Source organism: Solanum dulcamara, chromosome 1 (assembly GCF_947179165.1).
Source record: "Solanum dulcamara chromosome 1, daSolDulc1.2, whole genome shotgun sequence".
Classification (NCBI taxonomy): Eukaryota; Viridiplantae; Streptophyta; class Magnoliopsida; order Solanales; family Solanaceae; genus Solanum; species Solanum dulcamara.
Window position 1 is genome coordinate 20,317,029 of NC_077237.1, and position 21,488 is coordinate 20,338,516.

Below are 21,488 nucleotides of genomic sequence, written 5' to 3' on the forward strand. Positions count from 1 at the left end.
TATTTACTTAGATATTAATTTTTAGTTTAAATGTTCAAGTTGATGATGATGTCACACATCGTATTGGGGTAGGGTGGATGAAAGGGAGGCTCGCTTCTGAAGTGTTATGTGACAAGAAGGTGTCACCACAACTTAAGGGCAAGTTCTACAACGTGGTGGTTAGACCGGCTATATTATATGGGGCGGAATGTTGGCCAGTTAAGATCTCTTACGTTCAAAAGATGAAAGTTGTTGAGATGAGAATGTTGAGATGGATGTGTGATCACACCAGGAGCGACATGATTAGAAATGAGGTTATTCGGAACAAGGTGGGAGTGGCCTCGGTGGAAGACAAGATGTGGGAAATGCGACAGAGATGTTTTGGGCATGTAAAAAGGAGAGACACAGATGTCCCAATGCGAAGGTGTGAGAGGTTGGTCATGGAGGTTTCAGAAGAGGTAGGGGCAGGTCGAAGAAATATTAGGGAGAGGTAATTAGACAGGACATGGCGCAGTTACAGCTTACTGAGGACATGACCTTAGATAGGAGGTTGTGGAGGACCCACATTAGGGTAGAAGGCTAGTATATAGTCTCGTTATTCTTCCTTATTAGTAAGCGCATTACAATTTCTTGTGCTCTGATTTCTGTTATTATCTATTACTGTTTGTACTTTGATTATTCTATTTTATCTGTGTCGCTTTCGTTATTTGCTTTTCCATATCGCTTTGAATTTCTTAGCCTTTTCTGACCTTTTTTATGCTTTTATTGAGATGAGGTTCTTTCGGAAACAGTCATCCTACCTTGGTAGAAGTAAGGTCTACGTACACTTTACCCTCCTTAGATCCCACGTTGTGGGATTTCACTGGGTTGTTGTTGTTGTTGTTGTTGTGTTGTTCAAGTTGATATTTTTTTCAAATAAGTTTAGTTTTTTTTCTTTCAAATTATTTTTTAAGAATAGCCAAATGATTTAAATTGACGGACAACCGCGCGTTAACGGTCATTTGTGTGCTAACACCTTCAGTGGAAATTTGAATCCTTACTCTTTTTTCTAATTTTTAAGGCTTAATCTGTTAAAGTCTTTTAAATCAAGTTTTCTTAATTTCTTTAAAAAATTAAGTGGTGACTCCTTTACAAAGTTGATTATTTCTGGAAATTGAAATCAATTTTAATCGTTTTTTTCCTAATAAAACACCATACCCTCTTAACCTTGGATGGTTGCCTTATTTCTTCAGTACTTGTGGGAGTGAAGAATTGAATTGCCAAGCTGCTGATAATATTACAACCAGAAAGATATCGCCTATTCTAGAATAGTGTTTTAAAAGGCGAAGGCATAAACCAAATCATTTTTTTATTTAATGCAGAGCAAGACATAAACTTTGAGATACAAGATAAAACTAAGCGACGAGACATAGGTCAGACGTAATCTCATGGGGAAGTAAGCACTGTGAATCTGTAGTTGTTGTTTTTTTATGGGCAAACAATACAAATTTCATTAGTTTAGAGCCTAATAATGTGTCTTTCTGTAAGTTTTTGAAATTACTATTCCTGACAGATTTTAATATCCAGATATATGTATTTGGCGTGTTTAAATACATATATCTCAAATATATAGAGTTAAAATTATGTATAATTTATTTCAGATACATTATATCCAAGTAAATTTTCATGTATTAGCTTGCCTCCCTCCTATCTTTCTCACCTGTCTTATCAAAAATTTTGATTAGCAGGGGCGGGTATATGTTGCTCGTAGGAGGTGTCATGCCACCCGTGGTCTCGATTGAATATCTGTATACATATATATTTGTATATATATTTATAAGAAAAGCATAAATATTAAACGTGACACTTTTAGAAATAATGAATCTTATGGTGCCAATGGTTAAAACTCAAGTTTACCACCATAGGGATGCAAATCCAAGTCTTGCTGTGGGGTGTATTTTTTTAAAACTTTTTTTACCATAAAAGATATCGGTAGTGAATTTACTGTAAAAAGAATTGTGAATAGTAAATTAGAACCCTAAACCTCTTGCAAATAAAATCTTAACTAAATCAATAAAACAAGTCTAAATTTTGTATGCAAATTTGCTAATGAATATTAAGTATTATTTTACTCTACGCTGAAATTTTTGTCATAGGTTACTATTCAAAGTTGCGTGACATCCAGAGATTCAAAATCCTGAATCCGCCTTTAATAACAAACATATTTAGACGCACAGTTGAATGCTTAAGTGCAAACCTCACAAAATAGAACTCCATATATTAATTTCAAAAGTCAAAATTATTTTGCGAGTTTCTCAAAACAAGAGCGAATTTCGAAAAAAAAAACTTTTAAAATCATGTTTTTGAGAATAAGTGTCACCGATCTTTTTGGGACACATTGATTGAAGAAGATTAACGTGACATAAATACTCCTTCATTTTATGTAATTCATTCGTTACCACTAATGTGGCTTTAGTCGTCAAATTTGAAAATTTAATTTGAATTTTTTTTATTTCTCTTAGCAAGAACTCGTTATAGACCCACAAATGTTATTATGTATCTGAATATGTAATTTTATTTCGTAATTTAAAATTATGAGATGAAATTAATATTTAAACATGTGATTTAAAATTTATATTATGATTTCACAATTTTCAAACGAAGAGAAATATGGATAAAAGTATTTATTTTGAAAAGGGCAGTGGGGCTACTGTAGAAATATCCAGTGTGTTCCTCTGGATAAAATATGGTATTTTTTTTAAAAAGAAACAAGAAACAAGAAAGAATGTTGGTTCTTTAGTGGTGGCTCTCAATGAAGTATCTACTTTCAGCTTACCCTCTATACTCTCACCAATGATTCCTTTCATACATACACTGTGTCTATAAACCCTGCCCGAGGACCCCATTCCCCTTTCCCCTTTCTCCTTAGCTAGCATTAGCACCCACACAAACACACACTTCACTAATCTTTTTTACCTCTAGCTTAGCTCATTTTCTTTTCTTCCATGGCAGAATCAGTTCTTGTGCCTTGTAGAACTTCTTATTCCCTCAAAGTTTCAATCTTTTTCCTATTCTTCTTGATTTTCCCTTTCTTGAACCCACTTTCCTCTGCATTTGCTGTTTCTTTTGATGGGGTTGTCAATCTTGAAACAGAAGACATGGGTTTGCTTTTGCTCTTCAAGTTACAGTTTCAAGAAAACCCTTTGTCAAGCTGGGATGTCAGTGTTCCTCTATCAAACTGGACCGGTGTCACCCGGTCTAACCAGACCGGAAGAGTCACTGGACTCAACCTCACAAGGTTCAACTTGTCAGGACAGGTTCATCCTTGTTTGTGTAATCTCACTTTTCTTGAAACACTTGTGTTGTCTCATAATAGCTTTAACAATTCAATACCATCTTGTTTATGGAAGTTGTGGAGCCTTAAGACCTTAGATCTTAGCTATAATATGTTAACTGCGTTTGTTCCTAGTACATTTGCAACAACCATGAGTAAGTTAATTGAGCTTGACCTTAGCCATAACATGTTGAGTGGTAAAATACCAATGTGGATGGGGAATTTCTCAATGTCACTTGAAAAACTCAACTTGGGGTTTAACAGTTTTCATGGGGATATACCTAAGAGCTTGTTAAATTTGATGCCTTTGAAATATTTGGACTTGTCCCACAATAGTTTGATAGGAAATGTGGGGGATTTCAACCAAGAATTGGTCTCACTTAATCTTGAGTCTAATATGTTATCAGGTACTTTGCCTTGTCTATATTCTTTAAGGGAATCACTTACACTTCTCAATTTAGCAAACAATTCAATTCTTGGAGGCATACCGACGTGTATCTCCAGTCTTGGGGGCTTGACGCAGCTCAACTTGTCACATAATGAATTACGATATGGTATCTCGCCAAGACTGGTTTTTTCGGAGAGGTTATGTTTGTTGGACTTGAGTTATAACGAGCTATCAGGGAAGATTCCAAGTAGGATTGTCGAGGCATCAGAGAAACCTGGACTTCTACTTCTTGACCTGTCTCACAATCAGTTCTCTGGTAATATCCCTGTGACGATAACAGAATTGAAGAGTTTGCAAGCATTGTTTCTGTCTTACAATCTTCTTGTGGGAGAAATACCAGAAAGGATTGGTAACTTGACCTATCTACAGGTGATTGATCTCTCACATAACTTCCTCACTGGTTCGATTCCTTTGAACATTGTTGGTTGTTTCCAACTATTGGCACTGATACTAAACAATAATAATCTTTCTGGGGAAATTCAACCTGTTCTTGACGCGTTAGATAGTCTAAAGATATTTGATATAGGAAACAACAAGATTTCTGGTGAGATCCCACTGACATTGGCAGGCTGCAAGTCCTTGGAAGTTGTTGATTTGAGCTCTAACAATCTCTCAGGATCTCTAAATGATGCAATAACCAAATGGTCGAACCTCAAATTCCTCTCCCTTGCTCGGAACAAGTTCAGTGGATCTCTGCCAAGTTGGTTGTTTACATTTCAGGCTATTCATACTTTGGATTTTTCTGGGAACAAATTCTCGGGATATATACCAGATGGTAACTTTAACACTAGTCCAAATTTCTACAACGGCGACAATAGGAAGACCATTCCTGCAGTACCATCAATTTCTGCTCGAAGCCTGGATATCAAACTTTCCCTCGTTGCTGATGAAACTAGTTTGAGCTTCAACTATAACCTCACAACCATAATAGGAATTGATCTGTCTGACAATTTGCTTCATGGTGAAATTCCAGAGGGTCTGTTTGGATTACATGGTTTGGAGTACCTTAATTTGTCATACAATTTTCTTAATGGTCTGGTTCCAGGGAGTTTAGGGAAGTTGCAGAAGCTAAAGGCTCTTGATTTGTCGCATAATTCTTTGTCTGGCCACATCCCTGAAAACATTACTGTCCTCAGAAATTTGACAGTTTTAAATCTGTCATATAATTGCTTCTCTGGTGTTATTCCCACGAAGCGAGGTTATTGGAAATTTCCTGGAGCATTTGCTGGCAATCCAGACTTATGTATGGAATCATCGGTTAATGTCTGTCAGAGAACTTCCCCAGTAGAACCAGGGAAGAAATTTGAAGAGGAAATGGAAGAGGGACCATTATCAGTTTGGGTTTTCTGTATAAGTGCTTTAGTTAGCTTCTATGTTGGCGTCATCGTTTTATTTTGTTCATCTCGAACAAGAAGCTGTATTCTGCAAACAAAAAGTTTAGCGGGTTGAAAGTGATAAGAGATCACATTGTACAGCAACTTATGAATTGTATCATATGGCAAAACTGCTTCAAGCATATCTTGTTTACTAACCAGCCATTTATTTTAAGTAGTTAGTTAACTGTGGTTCATGTTGATTTTAGTTAGTTGAATGTTGATTTTCTGCTGTGATACTTTCTATGGAACAGTTCTTCTATGGCTTTCTCTATTTGAGTTACCACATCATCAAGGACATGGAGGATCTAGAACCACCAAAGTCCAAAGAGTATTCCAATTTGTTTTTTTAGCATAACCATTTAGTCTTTGAAATTCATGTATCCGATTAATCTAGATTCATATTATGTAAAAAGCTCATCAAAGGAAGAAATGCTCCTTGCCAAATCATCGGTCTTCAAGATTCATATTCCTACATTGCCTCAATATATTAAACAAACACAACCTTTTTCGAGCTATATTCCAAGCATGTGAACTATCAAATCATCGGTCTTCAAGCATAAACTTGTTATCTTCCTTTTATAGTGTCATGGAATTTATTCCTTTGAAGTGTTGCAGGAAGAATTTGTCCTCATCCATGGAATAATTTGGTGGAGGTGATAAAGTAATCAAAATTCTATGATGTTTATGACAAAGTTGAAAAAAATAACAAAACCATATCTACATGATCCCTCACTATCGAGCGCCATCATGTTATACTATTAATGTATATAACAAAGCTGAAATAAAATCACAATCATTTCTACATGAAGATGCTTATTATGTTACACAATGTACTACAGTAAGATAATCAATTCGTTTCAACATGATACTTTACTATCAAGTTGCTACGCTGTTATAACATGATGCCACAATTGGATTTGTCAACACTTTATCGCTAAAAATGATGGAGACCGATTACAAAGATGAATGTGAACAGTAAATTAAAACCAGAAACTTCTTCTATGATGCGCAAATTCATGGGAGCAGGCTCAGCAAAATAAGAGCTGCAAATTTGACTACTTTTCAGGCATTGATCTCTCTTTTGTTGCTTGACAAGGTCAGCCTTGAAAGCAGCAAGCTGGTGTACGAAGTTCAGCTAGTAGGTAAAGTCAACTCTACGAGTAAGACCAAGTATTTCTTGTGGCTGCAGAAGCTAATATCTAATAGGACCATCTAAGCTCCCTGATGCAAACTGACAGACAATGAAACAAACAATGGTTTTAAAATCTTCACCGAGAAGAGCCAAATAACCAGAAGAAAACATGTAAATTTTCTATGGAATGGATATATCTCTTTATCCATAAATATTCAAAGTGATTGAAATTTTCTCTTTATAACTTTATTAAAGCATGGAGGGGCTACAAATAGCCAACTTGAAATCAGAAAATCTGCAGGATAAACAATCAGAAGTGTATAATATCTCAATTAAACTTATCTAACTGAATTAAATAAAGACTCATCCTACAACTAAACTACTTATTGTTCTAATAAATCAGTAGTAACAGAAGTAAATATTCAACAGTTACCTATATGCTTGAAATTCTCTGTTTAGTGAAATCTCAGTAATATTTAAAATGTTTACTTTCTACTACTTCGATAGAGACAATGCTTGTATAGTTTCTAAATATCGAGATTATAATTTAAAGAAAATTAGGACTAATTCATAAACAGAAGGTTGATTCAGATGCCACGGTAAGTTATATCTGGTAAGAACTTGCCTGCATCACGTGTTTACACCCGACTAATGAATGTAAGACATGTGTCTTTCATATACAAAAAATTATCACTTAACCATGATAAAGTGATATGCATTCTCACTTTAATTTTTAGTTAAACTAAGGTTAAAATGATTGAGTGGGTGTAAACACCCGGTGCAGGTAAGCATTTACTGTTGTCTCTTACTCCTAGCTTGTAAGGTAAGAAATCAGCATTCAGTTTTACAGAAACAAAACCTAACCATGACCATCATTACCTGCCGAACAATAGGATTAGCTGATGTGGAGAACTCATGAGTCATTCCTTGCCAGACGACCTTACCTTCATAAAGAAATATTAGCCTGCACAGAAGGAACCTCAAACTTTCGGATGGTTTGTAGGATAAGCAATGTAATCATGTCTAAAAACAAGAATCAGAACCTGTCAACAGCTCTTTTAATAGTACTGTGTTGATGTGTGACGACAACATATGATGCAATCTTCCCAGGCTTCCCAAGTGCATCCTCGCCTGCAGCGTGAACCGAGCGAATGAGATCTTCTACAACGGTTGATGCAATCGGATCAAGTCCAGCTGTTGGTTCATCATACAAGAGCACCTACTCAGCAATGCATACAACTGAGATTACTTGGTTAATCATGCAGTAAATATATTCCTAAAGTATTATTTATTTCCTACCAGCATGAAAACATGAGGGAACCACCGTGAGATCAAAATCTTTCAATGAAAAAGAAAGAAGATATGTAAAACCACAGCGGCATGGTTGTTCTTCAAAAACAAAAAAAAAATTGGTTATATGGGGGTATCATGAAGAAAGTAGAAAACAACTCAAACAAACAGCATCCCTTGATATCAAGTTATACCATCATGGAGTACCCATAACAAATTACATCAGGAGACAATGTGCACACCATATACATCCAAATACTTGTTTTTAAAGGACACAATCCCTGATGCATTGCCCTTTTGTTCTATTACCTATATTGCTTTAACAACATGTGTTCAGGCTAATCTCAGATGAAGGAGGAACAAATACTTTTGCAGATATTAATTAGAAAATATAACTAAAGAGAAAAAACCCAGACTGGGGAAGGACAAAAAGAATACGGACAGAAGCAGATTATAGAACTGGTACAACATATAAGGTCCATCTCTTATGATTTTCACCCTGAATGAATTTCTGTGAGAATATGTGTGCGCACACCTTTTTTGATCAGTAAATTTCTGTCAGAGATACTGAAATGTGATACATTGACAAGCAACTGTTAAGGAACATACATGAATGGAGCTTCCTTTTGACATATAGCAAGAAGGCTAAGAGACACTTTCTGAGAATTTTTTGAGAAATACTAGAACTTGGTATTATCATGAGAGAACTTCATCAGGCAACTTACTAAAATGGTAAAATAAAACGAAATTACCAAAACATTTAGTTTTCATAGTTTTTCTTTTCTTTTTTTCGCAAAATAAGGTCTGTAGACCCAGAAATTTTATATATATTCTAGAAAGTCATCAAAAAAACAAAGCAAAAAGTTGGGCCCGAAAAGTCCCAAAAGAGAGTGCTGCAGAAAATAAATATTGTACTGTCAATCTGAAAGTCAAATAGTTTTCACAAAACATGTTTTTTCGTCCCCGCAACATATTTTCCAATATACTTATATAGCCTCAGAAAATCTCACCTTCCTCTCTTACAAATACTCACACTATCCTTGGCTTCTCCCTCTCACTTCACTTTTCCATCACCTTCTATAACTATGAACACATTATGTGCCCTCTCATTTCCTATTCTTGGTTTAATTTTTACTCCAACCCCCCCCCCCCCCACCTCACCCCCACGCCCAGCCTGGCCCGCCCCCCAAATCTGTATTGAGTTCTTAAACATACCGTCCTATGTAAGTGGTTAATTTGAAGCATATATCATAAATCTAAATAGAGAAGTTCAATTATTAACATTAATTTTGGCTGCTGCACATAGTGTGTATCAGTCTGAATTTTTATTTTTGAAATCAGCAACTATATCGGTCCGAATTATTAATGATGAACCTTTTTATAGAAATTAGGATGTTCAATGATATGGATAAAGCTGACTTTGACTACACGGCTCTTTTTAAATAATCCACTCTGTTACTATGGAGGAGCCAATGGACAGCCTACAAGACTCAATTCCTAAAGCAGTCCAGTTGATTTTGTTATCACCAAGGGTTTCAGTTTGAACGCCTCGTCTATCCATCATTATCTGGACATTGTTAAAAAGAATTTCTCAACTTTGAATATAAGGAGGCTGATTTCCAGGCTTAGCAGAGATAGAGGTCTATCAAGCATGCTACAATCAAATTGTTCAGTGCACCGTGAAGTTTAAAAAAGAAGGAAAATTTTACTTATTGGGAAAAGGAAATAATAGAGTTAATTACACATATTATCCCCATTCGGACGAAGTTTAAAATATTGAATAAAACTTCCTTCTTCCAAATCTGTGTAACAAACGGATATAGTTCTCCTTATGCATCAACCTATTCTTTTGTATAGTAAAATTATCTTCTCTTATTTCGGTGGATATGAATCAAAATCCTATAATCCCCCGTTTAACTTCTTCAATTTCCTTATACTTCAAGAAAATAAAAAATAAAGAGGACAATATGAATACGCAAATACAAGCTTAGATAAGATCAAAATAGTCGGCTTTTGCTTGGTTACTTTGTAGTTTTGAGTTCCAATTTTTATTTTGTTTGTGCAAGTGTATTATTTAAAGAATACAAATTACATTAAAGGAATAAATTCACGCCTCTAATGACTTTAGAAGAACAAGAAGGTACCTTAGGTATAAAACCTTTAAAAAAAGAAGCAAAATTCATACATAGAGCCCGTTTGGATGGGCTTTAAGTTGGTCAAAACCAACTTAAAGCCCTCTTTTAGCTTTTGGACGTGTTTGCCTAATGCTAACTTTAAGCCATAAAGTTCTTAAAGTCGGTCAAAAATGAAAAGTTAGGATTCCTAACTTTTTTTTTCTAAGTGTTTAAAGTCATTTTCTTTGACCATAGAAATTACTTATATATCTCTTATATTTTAACTAAATTCTCAAACTACCCTTTTTATTCTTTTAACCCTAAAATTCACATTATTTTCCTCATTTAAGCACTTTTATCCAAACACTCAACTGCTTATTTATAAAAATAACTTTCAGTACTTCAAAGTTCTAAAAGCACTTCATACATAAAAGTTACTTTTTTAAGCCCATCCAAACGGGCTCATAATGGGCAAATATTTCGAATTTGCATATCACAATGGGATTCTTGTGGAACAAAATGTGAAAGAAAAGAGGTATATGTAAGCATGGTTAAAGACCCAATTACACTTCAAAACCTTTTTTACATCTGTTTTTTTTGAGAAAGGTAACTTGTATTATGAACAAAGGAATACTCAGGAAGTATTCCGGTAATACTTGCAGCCAAAAAAACCAAGGAATATAAAAACTACTGCTACATTACAAATAATCTAGAATACTAGGAATATCCTCTTCTTCTTGAGGATACTCATGTTTACACCAAAAAAAGAAAAGGACCAGACTGTTCATCTTCAGTTTCTGCAGTGAGCATCTCTAGTTCCTTTCCATCCATATAGTCCACCAAATGCAGGCGGGGACAATATTCCATCTCTCCCTGTGTCCTGGCTGATTTCCTTCTCTATTCCAACAGGCTAAAACTTCTTTGATGCTCCTTGGCATAGTCCAGCTTATGCCCCTTAAGTTAAAGAAAATCTGCCATAATTTAACAGTCTCTCTACAATGTAGAAAGAGATGGTTTATTGTCTCAATCTCACATTCACAAAAAGAGCACCTAAAACAAATTTGAAACCTCTTTTCATTAGATTGTCCTGGGTGAGTGTAACCTGATTGGCTAGAAGCCAAGTAAAACATGCTACCTTGAAAGGTAGACTACCACCATGTGAGTTTGATCTCTGTAACCTTCTGTAAGCTGAGCCTACTGTAAACGTTCCTTTCTTGTCAGGATTCCAAAATAAACTGTCCTCATTGGAGTTTAGTTCTTTGTATTGTTCCAAAATATTTAACTGTTCAGCCACTCTGTTAATTTCTCAATCATTCAGATGTCTTCTAAAGCTTAGGTCCCACCCCTGACTATCTCTCACTTCTCTGATAGTGGATAGCTTTTGGAGACTTAAAATGAACAAATCAGAGAACTTGTTCTTCCGACTTTCCTGTCCCACCCACATATCTTCCCAGAACAGTCTTTCCCCCATTTCCTACCTTGATTTTGCATTTGTTGGCAAACCTGATCCACTGGTTTCTGACAGCCCTCCATACTCCAGTCCCATAGGGTTGTGTTGGCAAGTTGGTAGTCCATTTGTTCTCCATACCAAACTTGGTCTTGATTGTTTCCTTCCACAAAGCTTGTTCCTGTGATGCAAATCTTCAAAGCCACTTCATTAGAAGGCTTTGATTCTGAATTTTAAGATTCCTTATCCCCATGCCCCCTACCTTTTTGCTGAGGATAACTTGATCCCACTTTACTAGATGAATTTTGTGATCATTAGAATCATAGTTTCCTTGCCACAAAAAATTCCTCTTGATGGCATCTATTTTGTCAATTACATTTGTAGGCATGGGGAAGACTGACATCATATATGTAGGCAAGGCATCCAACACAATATTTATGAGAGCGACTCTTCCACCCAGAGACAGATATTTGCTTTTCCATTTTGCTAACTTTTTTTCACACTTTTCTAAAACATTGTACCAGATGCCTTTTGACTTGCTCTTATCCCCCAAAGGCATTCCAAGATACACTGTGGGGAGCTCCCCTATATTTCCCCCCAAAATATTTGCTAACACTCTTATGCTAGGCACCTCATTAGCTGGGTAAATAAAGCTTTTCCCCCAATTAATGTGTAAACCTGAAATGGCTTCAAACAAGATCAAGATAACTCTCAAATACTTGAGTTGGGAGCTCTCGCATCACAGAAGATCAGAGTGTCATCAGCATATTGTAGGTGTGAAATAGCTAGGCTCTGCTTATCATTCATGTTGGCACTGAAACCTCTTATCCATCCATTTCCAGGATGAAAAGAAAAGGAGATAGGGGGTCCCCTTGTCTCAATCCTCTCTCAGATGGGAAGAAACCAGAGGGAGATCCATTTATAAGAACAGAGAATTTCACAGATGTGATGCAAAATTTCAGCCACTTTATCCATTTGTCCCCAAAATCCATATTCTCCAAAGTCTTCCTGAGGAAATCCCAGTGAATGTGATCGTAAGCTTTTTCAATATCTAACTTACATAGAATTCCTGGGATTTTGCTGATCTTTCTTACATCCACACACACAGTTGCAATCAAGATTGCATCCATGATCTGCCTGCCTTTTATGAAAGCCATCGGTTGATCAGCCAGTAGCTTTGGAACCACTTTCTTAAGCCTTTCAGTTAGAACTTTAGATATGATCTTGTATATGCTTCCTATTAAACTAAAAGGTCTGAAGTCCTTTAACTCTTTAGCCCCTATCTTTTTTGGGATCAGTGCTATGAAAGTGGCATTGAAGCTTTTTTCAAACAAAATTCTGATTATGAAAGTTTTGTACTGCTGCCACAACATCTTTACTAACCACATCCCAGCATGCAATAAGGAAGGTCATGGTGTAGCCATCAGGGCCAGGTGCTTTATCCCCAGCACTTGCCATAACACACTCCTTAATTTCCTTCTCACTGAACTGATCCTGCAACATGATATTATCTGTCTCATTCACCATAGTACTAGTTCTAGGATTGAACTGAGGCCTCCACCTTTCTGTTTCAGCATATAGTTTCTGATAAAAAATAATGATCTCTTCTTTGATCACTGTTGGTTCTCCTGTGCACACTCCATTGACTGATAACTTGTCAATATTATTGTACCTCCTATGGTAATTTGCAGTTCTATGAAAGAACTTTGTGTTTCTGTCTCCTTTTAATCATAGAGCCCTGGATCTGTCTCCAAGCTATTTCCTCCCTCTGCGTTTTCTTCAAATTCAACTGTGAGTACAGCTCTCAAGTAGGTCTCATCATCAGTCAATTGTCTATGGTCTTGGATCCCATCTAATTCAGCCAATTGATTTAGAATACTTTGTTTCTGCATCCCCAGATTGCCTCGTCTTGTTTTGCTCCATTCTTTGAGTTTATCTTGCAAGTGTTTTAGTTTACTTGCTAAGATAAACTCTGGCCTTCCCCAAAAATTGTTTGAGTCCCACCAGGTCTTTACCATTTCTTTGAAATTTTCAGTTTGTACCACCACTTTTCAAACTTAAAATAGGAATTTGACCTTTCCCAGTTCCCACATTCTAAAATCAGAGGGCAATGGTCAGAGGTGACCCTTTGCAATGTGGATTGTTTGATGTTTCTGAAGGATGTCTCCCATTCTTCAGATATGAAAAATCTGTCAGGCTGCCGAATCATGTCTTTCCCCTCTCTTCCAAGTAAAACTATCATCTGCTAGCTGCGGATCCACTAGCTCCTTGTCTTCAATAAAGTCGGAAAAATCTAGCATTCCCTTATTGAATCTGGTGCAGTTCCTTTTCTCTGATGGATATCTCACAGTATTGAAATCACCACCCACCACCCAAGGACCTGAGAACAGCCCTCTCACTGAAGTTAGTTCCCACCAGACCTCCTCTCTCTCTTCCCTGTCGTTTGGAGCGCACCAGACATGTGCCAGCTAAAATCTATTAATATTTTTATGCAATGCATGCTATTTTTAATATACCAAACCAAACAATGCATAAGAAATAATACTAATACCAGCATTACTAATACTCTATTTAAAATTATTTTTATACACTCTACAAACGACCCCTTGTAGTCTAAAACTTAAGTGTAATATTCTTAACACAGTAAAACAAAACAAAACAACCAACAAAGAGAAGACCCCAAAAGAAAACATAGAGAAGTGCATCATGAGAGATTGTGAGCACTTATTACTTGTCACTATATAAAGAAATGAATATACAAACTATGCGTCAATACATCAACCATGGTCAGGATATGTGCCACAACCCCTTTGCATCACATATTTTTGTAAAACATTTATTGAAGTTTTTTTAATTAAAAAACATAGAGCCCTGCATCTTTGACTAAACATGACCACTTATTACTTTTCACTCCAGAGAAGGTATGAATATATGACTGTGCGTCAATACATATACCAGGATCAGGATATGCATCATTACTCTTTTACATTACAATTTTTTGTAAAACATCAATTGATAGTTCTTTTAAAAAAATATAAAGATTCATTGATAGTTTGTTTAGTAAAGAAGCTATCAATAAATATAGCAACATCAAATGATGCCTCAATCCCTAGCTAGTTGGGTCGGCTATATGAATCTTCACTAACCATGTCGTTCCATTTAGACTTGTGGAGATACAAAATCTGTACTGCCAAAGGGTACGGCAGAAAACATTTATCGACAGTTTGACACTGCACAATCAGCAGTATTTGCCAGGAATCCTTTCCTTTTGTTTGCAAATTGCACTCAGTATCATCTTTATGGAGTAGAATTCATCAAGTCAAACAATCATTTAACTTGCCTAGAAGATTAGATGTGAACTTAGTTTTTCTTTTCCATCTAGTACGACTATGAACAATATCAATTGGACATCCAACCTTTTACTCAAACAATCCAAACAGCATCCAAAGAGTAAGTGTGAACTCATCTTAAACCAACAGTTCATAGTAAAGGCTCTCCTGATTACAGAACTATCACGAATTTCAATAAAGATATTTCAGAAGAATGGGAGCACCTCAAGTTTAAAAACATCACAAAAACAACAACAACAACCCAGTGAAATTCCACATCGTGGGGTCTAGGGAGGGTAAAGTGTACGCAGACCTGACTCCTACCAAGGTAGGACGGCTGTTTCCGAAAGACCCTCGGCTCAATAAAAGCATAAAAGCATAAAAGAGGTTAGATAAGACATATATGAGAAAGCAAATAACGAGAACGATAGGGATAAAATAGAGTAATCAAAGTACAGAAAGTAATAGATAATAACAGAAATCAGAGCACAAGAAATTATAGTGTGCTAATGTGCCTACTAATAAGGAAGAATAACGAGACTATGTACTAGCTCCAGTACTGATATCTCCATCATAAGTTATCTATTTTTCTTTTTTCTCATGCCATTTAGACCAACTTTAGGAATGAAATGGGAAGTGGATAAATCCTTCATTTGAAAATATTTTACCAATTCAGGATCACAGAGCAAGCATGAAGTAAAAATAAAAATTAACCAGATAACAGCAATCCATGTAGCAGAATAACAGCATGTCGTGAAGCAGCTGTAACATACCTCTGGCTCTACTATGTCTTTTGTCGTATCAAAAATTATAGAACGAGCTAGAGCAACTCTTTTCTTCATACCACCAGACAATTCCGAGGGTAATCGGTCTTCAACTTCCTGCATAGAAATAAAACTGAAATTGGCATCTACGAAAAATTAATCATCATAAAATAAACACATTACTATAATGATGAATCCTCTATTCCCTCCTTTAATTCACTCTCCCCAATGAACAGAAGAGAAAAAAGCAAGGCATTTCCCTACTGCGAGAGAGAGGGAGATCTTGAAGTGATAATGCAAATAGCACTTTCAAAGTTGAACTATTTTCATTGATAAACTATGTTAGGAACCTGGATACATTTTTTAATGAAAAAAGTAGACATCATTATCAAATATATGTACATCATTGCACATACCTTCAAACCAACAGCAGCTAAAGTTTCAGTTACAAGCTGTGCAATTTGATCCTCTGGCATAGCTGAATTCTCATAGCTAGAATTCCAAAGAGAAGAAGATCCAGTTAATCTATGTATAACCTGGATTTTCTGATTTTTAATCCGTATAGCTAACAGATAAACTTCAGAATTCAGTAGAGCTGAGAATATCTTTTCTTTTTGGGATAATTAGAGCGTTGAGAGTATCTTACAGCAAGAAACCAACATTTTCACGAACGGTTAATGAATCAAAAAGGGCAGCACTCTGAAACACCTGTTATGGGGATGGATATGTTCATAAGATTACAAAAAAATTCAACAAGTATCTCCATACAACTTCACTGGACAACAAAAAAAGAGCTCAGAACATGTAACGTACTAAGCCAATCCTAAGCCCAGAAATTTCCTCGTCACTCACTAATCCATTACGCAGTTTACCTCGGATTAAGACTTCCCCCTGCATTAAATGAAGTTTATTAGCAGAGATAATGGCAAAATTCAAAATTTTCAGAAATCACACAGCTGTATTCTGAGACAAATACACAAGCCACAAGAGAAACATAATGCACATATACTTTATCAGGAGCAAGAAGGCCAGCCATTATCTTTAAGATTGTTGATTTCCCTGTGCCAGAAGGCCCAATAATTCCAACAGCCTCACCATGTCTGATCTGTAACAAAGGGTAAGAGTGGTGATTAAAAGTTGTCCGTACTTTCACCAAATGCAAAGAACAAGAAATCATGAACATAGAACCCAACCCGGGTATGGAAATGAAAGCAATCAGTGTTACTGTAGCCAACTATCTTTCTTTCCTCAAGTGAAGTTTCCTAACCTCTACCTTTATTGCTCTTTCAATCATAATCCATAAAACTTCTTACCAAAAAATTACACCAAATTGCAATACCCAATAGCTCAAACAAATTGGGAGTTCAAAAAATTAACTTCACCCTGGGGAACTCATACTTTTCACAAACAATTCATGATGAATCTACTGGTTTATAGTACATATGTGTTACACATCCTTATAAGCTAAGGGCCTGTTTGGATGGGCATATAAAAAGTAACTTATAAGTCAAAAGCTAAAAGTCACAAGTAGAGGATACCCTACTTTTGGCTTTTGGCTTATTTTAAAACTTTTTTGGCCTAAAAGTGAATTCTTAAAGCACTTTTTAACCTTTCCAAACAACTTCAAAACCAAAAAAGTGCTTAAAAGTCAAAATCACCCAAAAAATAAGCTAATCCAAACGGACACTAAATCTCTACCTCAAGCGAACTTATGCAAATCTAACTTTATTGCTCTTATTTTGGAAACTATAAGGCAAAGATTGCATACAAAACAATTTCTAACAACATAAAATAGATTTGCATAAGGCACAAGTAAGGAAGAAAACACTATCAGACTAGCAAACAAAGGAAAGAAAAAGAACCTTTTAACCAACCTAAGTGGGAAGCAAGGCAGGTAGCATTCATGCATGGTGAAGTTGAAAATTCTAGCTATTTAGTGTCAAGGCATAGAGAAAACTAATCATTATATCAACTTCTCCATCATAAAATATAAGTAGGAAATGATTCACTACAACCAGTCATTGTTTGTATGAAAGCCCCACAATATAATATCAGTCATAATATCAGTCGCTGAAGTAGAATAGACTGGAATTTAAATGCCCAAGGTGCATACAAGCAGTTGCCAAAGGAAATAAATGAGAGTTCACCTTTAAGCTCACACCTCTTAAGATATGCTTGTCGCCAAATGACTTGCAAACATTTCTACACTCAATAAGCACATCGGACTCATCCTCAGGCTCTCTCAACAAGCTCACATTCTCCGATTTAGCAGATTCATGCTATTCAAACAAGACAAAGAGCGAAATCAAGGTAGATACAATAAACTAGGCAATATTCAAATGTCTTCACCATCTGATAAATGCAAAGCAACTCATTTATATCCTAAAAAAAGAAAATATCTAGCAGACAATCATTTATCTGGAAAAAAAACATTCTAGCACAAAAGTTAGTTAATGCCAAGGTTTTCCCATTGAGAATGGTGTAATAAAAAGTGTCATCCAATGAGATTCCAACAAAAGCAGCAAGCATTACATATTTACAAGTACCAAAATTTAAAAGGTATCCTAGAAGAGTTCTCCAAAATGAAAACCCAAAACTACATGCTTCTTGAGTTCCTTTAATGACATTATGCCATAGGCTCGACCACTTGAGCCAATCTTAGATTAATACCTCTCCCAAGTGCAGCACAGATCATCAAACTAGGTCATGGACCTTCCGCCTTCGTGATCACTCATTGACCCTACCCAGATAAGTAAAAACATGCTCCATGGTAGAACTGTCTTTGGGCATGAAAATTAAATTTGCAATCTAGTGAAAGAGGTTTTGACATGAGTATCTAACAAAACAGATACTATTAGCAACTTTTGCAATGAGAAATCAAGTTTGTCACTGTTTGAGCACTCATGGCATATCCCAACTCAACCAGCTAGAGGAATCCTTCATCTTTATTTGGAACTCTCCCAGATCAACGTAGAAGTCCACCCACATTCCCCACACCATTGCTCAATATGTATTCTGCTTTTTGTTCTTGTCTTCTTCTTTTTTGAGAAGGTAACATTTGTGTATATTGACAAAGACAGTACATAGGTTGTACTGAAAACCATATCTACAACATGTCAAAAAAAAGAACTAAATCAGCAATCCTAACAAGAGCCTAGGATATCAACGATTGACTCAATTCTTCTAAGTACATCTGTTTACACCAAAAACAAAAAAGCTTAATGCAGTTTAACTTGATCTTTTGTAGATCACAATTTTTGTCCTCAAAACATCTAGAATTCCTCTCTTTCCATATTGTTCGCCAAATACAGGCTGGGACAATTCTCTATCTATCTCTGTCTGCAGCACCTGCTCCTGCCTCCTCCCAACTATATAATAGTTGTGTGATTTTGTTGGGCATAACCCAAAAAATACCCAAGGCTGACAAAAATCCTCCATAGCAGAGATGTAATCCTGCACTACAGAAATAAATGACTGACTGTCTCACCCTCTTCACCACAGAGGTAACATCCGGAACAAAGGAAGAATTTCCTTTTGTCAAGGTTTTCTTGAGTTAAAACAACTTCCCTTGCCAATAGCCAAGTGAAACAGACAACTTTGAAAGGTATCTTCACCTTTCAAATATGCTTCCATAGCCACTGTTGTGGCTGTTGATTTCCTTGGTTCAAAAATTTATAGGCAGAGCTAACCTTAAAGATACCTTTGATGTCCATATCTTACTCGTTCTTGTCTTGGCCTTCTACTCTTTCTCTTTTGCTTCTCTCTCTCCGACTGGTCTTATTTCGGTGCTTAACTTTTTAAGATTTACTAAGATCCCCCACTAGATATGCATATTTTTCACTTTTTTGGAATCCTATTCCGGAAAACTGTTTGGACATAGAATTGTTACAATTTTTTTTCCAGAATTCGGAAAACTCCAAAAAGTTGTTTTCACAATTATCACTTTAAATAACTTGCAAAAATTCAAAAACAACTCCAATATGTATTCATGTCCAAACACAACTCCAATTTTCAACTTTTTTCCAAATTTCTCAATTTTTATGACCAAACATCTACTAAATATAGAGAGTGACATTCTTTCTGTAAGACGAGCAAATTGAAACAGAAGGTGTATGTTGATTTTGTCCGTGAGATCAGCAAAATGTGATATTTCTGATTAGTGATTTCTTATTAGATAGTTAAAATTTTGAAATAGTATTTCTGATTAGTATTTAAAGTAATAGTGGTGAAAGTTAGGGGAAAATGTATTACATCCAATATGAAGATAGTCTTTCTGCATTTGATTGGAACAAATTTTCCAACGTTTAAGACAACAAATGCTGGGAATAGCTCACCAAGAAGGAACTTTCACCAAATGGAGTCCGAAAGAGAAGTGTGCCAACAAGGCATTAGCATTATGGAACTATTAGCATGAAAAGATAGACATTTCTACTTTGGCACTCCAACTTATACTAAGTTCTCAATACTCGACCACCTTGCCTAAGAGAACCAAAAAATCTACCGCGCACACACTGATTTCAGTAACAACCTCAATCCAACATGATTCATGAAGCTTTGTCACCTACTATCAGTACTCCAGCTATCCCACTTTATATGGCATTCTTTCTATTTCGAATGGCCTAACATATACTACACCATTCCATTTCTATAAAAGTTCCACAACTCTCAAGCACTCAAAATCATTTCACTATTCAAATTTTAACGATGATGTGATGTTTTATATCAAACTAAATTATGAATCATTATTTTCTTCTTCTATAGCTAATACGATTGAGCCGGGGTTCTATGGAAACAACCTCTCTACATTACCTCAGAGGTAGAGTTAAGTCTACACACTACCCTCCCAGACCCCAATGTATGGGACTAATGTTATTGTTTTTGTTGCTGCTATAGCTAATACAATTATAAAAATCCAATTTAACATCCTAAACTTTTTGTCCCATCAAATACCACTATATAAAATGGAATAGATGGAACTGCATAGAGCAAGCAATGGAAAACTGGACTAGCCTATAGCATATACATCAGAAAGACATATGTGAACTACAAACAGATCCCAAAATCAAGAATCTGGATAATTGGAAGACCCAAAATCCATTCATTATAATCTTACATTGAATCTTGTATTGGGAAACCGATCAGAGTCAGCAGTTTTGTAGTCCCTTGGGGGTGCAACACAAGCACAAACAGTCCATTTATCCTTCCTATTCGTCAGGGAACGCACCAAGAATGGCTTTCCTAAATCAGAATTGGGGGAAAATGTTTTCATGTAGCTAGAAGAAGAAGAAGAAGAGGGGCCACTGCTGCTTTTGCAAATGTTTACGGCAGGCGACATAACAGAACCCACAAAAGAAACCATTGAGTTTCGCCAAACAAAACCCACTTTAGAGAAGTTAAGATGGGAAATTCTGGCGCTGACCCAGATCGAAATTGGACTCAAAAACCATGAAATAGATCGAATTCCAAGGATAAATTTGGGGGAAATTGGAGAAATGATATTAGTCACTCTCAATGAAAAGGAAGAGAGACATGAAGTGGCTCGAGAAGCACCCTGATAGAGAAAATGTCGTAAATAGTCTCCTAGGTGTAACGAAAATCTCATAAATCGCTCCCTACTATTTTAGACCATCAGGTTGCGAGCTAAGTATTGCTTCGTCCTTAATTAAAAAAATTTGGGTTTGAATTTTTTAAATATGGAGCACTTCACCTCCAAACTTCAATATGGAACTTCTTGGTGTGAATTTGTATTTAGTCAAACTTCAATATAGGTATCATTAGTTATGCTCATAAAGAGTCTCGTAGGTATAGCGAGGGTGGAAAACAAAAAAAAAATTATATATTTAGAGATTATTTGGTTTGGATACAAGTTATGTTGGGATTAATTATGCTCATAAATAGTCTCGTAGGTATAACGAGTAGGTGTAAAATGGTTCCATAACTATATATTTAAGGGTTGGTTGGTTTGGATACAAGTTATGTTGGGATAAGTTATGTTGAGAGTAGTTTTTGTCATATTAAAAAGGCGAAACCCATCGGTGGCCTTCTAAAGTTGGCATCAACTTTCACTTAGACACCTCAATTGGGCTTTGTTCATTTTAGACACCTCAAGTAAGGCTCCGATGTGTTATTTTAATACTTTGTGCTGACTTGACACATTGTGTGTGCTGCACTCATTTAAAGCGCGTGAAGAGCATTTTTTCTTAAAAAATAATATATTTTTTTGCTGTTCTTCTTCTTCATTTTTTAGCATTTTTTTGGACTGGTTCAGAATTCTTTGACCTAGAAGTTGTTGTTGA

The 21,488-nt window shown here is 35.9% G+C and overlaps 2 protein-coding genes across 5 annotated transcripts; one reads left to right on the forward strand and one right to left on the reverse strand.

Annotated features, from left to right (window-relative positions):
* Positions 1-2,702: 2,702 nt before the first annotated feature.
* Positions 2,703-5,302, forward strand: LOC129902962 (receptor-like protein CLAVATA2). 2 transcript variants are annotated; one of them, XM_055978437.1, is made up of 2 exons: positions 2,704-3,291; positions 3,700-5,302. In XM_055978437.1, the coding sequence occupies exons 1-2, from the start codon at positions 2,964-2,966 to the stop codon at positions 5,187-5,189; spliced, it is 1,818 nt and encodes a 605-aa protein (XP_055834412.1). In that variant the 5' UTR covers positions 2,704-2,963; the 3' UTR covers positions 5,190-5,302. The 2 variants fall into 2 exon arrangements, with proteins under 2 accessions (XP_055834403.1, XP_055834412.1); XM_055978428.1 differs by having other exon boundaries at positions 2,703-5,302.
* Positions 5,303-5,866: 564 nt separating this feature from the next.
* On the reverse strand, positions 5,867-20,806 carry LOC129902976 (protein TRIGALACTOSYLDIACYLGLYCEROL 3, chloroplastic). Of its 3 annotated transcripts, XM_055978449.1 has the most exons (10): positions 20,306-20,803; positions 17,340-17,471; positions 16,202-16,297; positions 16,006-16,083; positions 15,839-15,900; positions 15,609-15,684; positions 15,202-15,309; positions 7,292-7,467; positions 7,128-7,212; positions 5,867-6,347 (listed from the first exon to the last, which is right to left on the reverse strand). In XM_055978449.1, exons 1-10 carry the CDS (start codon positions 20,792-20,794, stop codon positions 6,309-6,311), a joined length of 1,341 nt encoding a protein of 446 aa, XP_055834424.1. In that variant the 5' UTR covers positions 20,795-20,803; the 3' UTR covers positions 5,867-6,308. The 3 variants fall into 3 exon arrangements, 2 of the variants coding, with proteins under 2 accessions (XP_055834424.1, XP_055834431.1); XM_055978456.1 differs by lacking the exon at positions 17,340-17,471 and having other exon boundaries at positions 20,306-20,805; XR_008770175.1 differs by lacking the exon at positions 5,867-6,347 and having other exon boundaries at positions 7,292-7,487; positions 20,306-20,806.
* Positions 20,807-21,488: the final 682 nt, after the last annotated feature.

Excerpts from the sequence above, each read along its gene's own strand:
- LOC129902962 (XM_055978428.1), top strand. The coding sequence starts at position 2,964 with ATGGCAGAATCAGTTCTTGTGCCTTGTAGAACTTCTTATTCCCTCAAA.
- LOC129902976 (XM_055978449.1), bottom strand. The coding sequence starts at position 20,794 with ATGAGATTTTCGTTACACCTAGGAGACTATTTACGACATTTTCTCTAT. Across the intron at positions 17,472-20,305 it reads TTCCCAATACAAGATTCAAT|CATGAATCTGCTAAATCGGA; the intron begins GTAAGATTATAA and ends TTGTTTGAATAG. Across the intron at positions 16,298-17,339 it reads TAAGAGGTGTGAGCTTAAAG|ATCAGACATGGTGAGGCTGT; the intron begins GTGAACTCTCAT and ends CCTTTGTTACAG.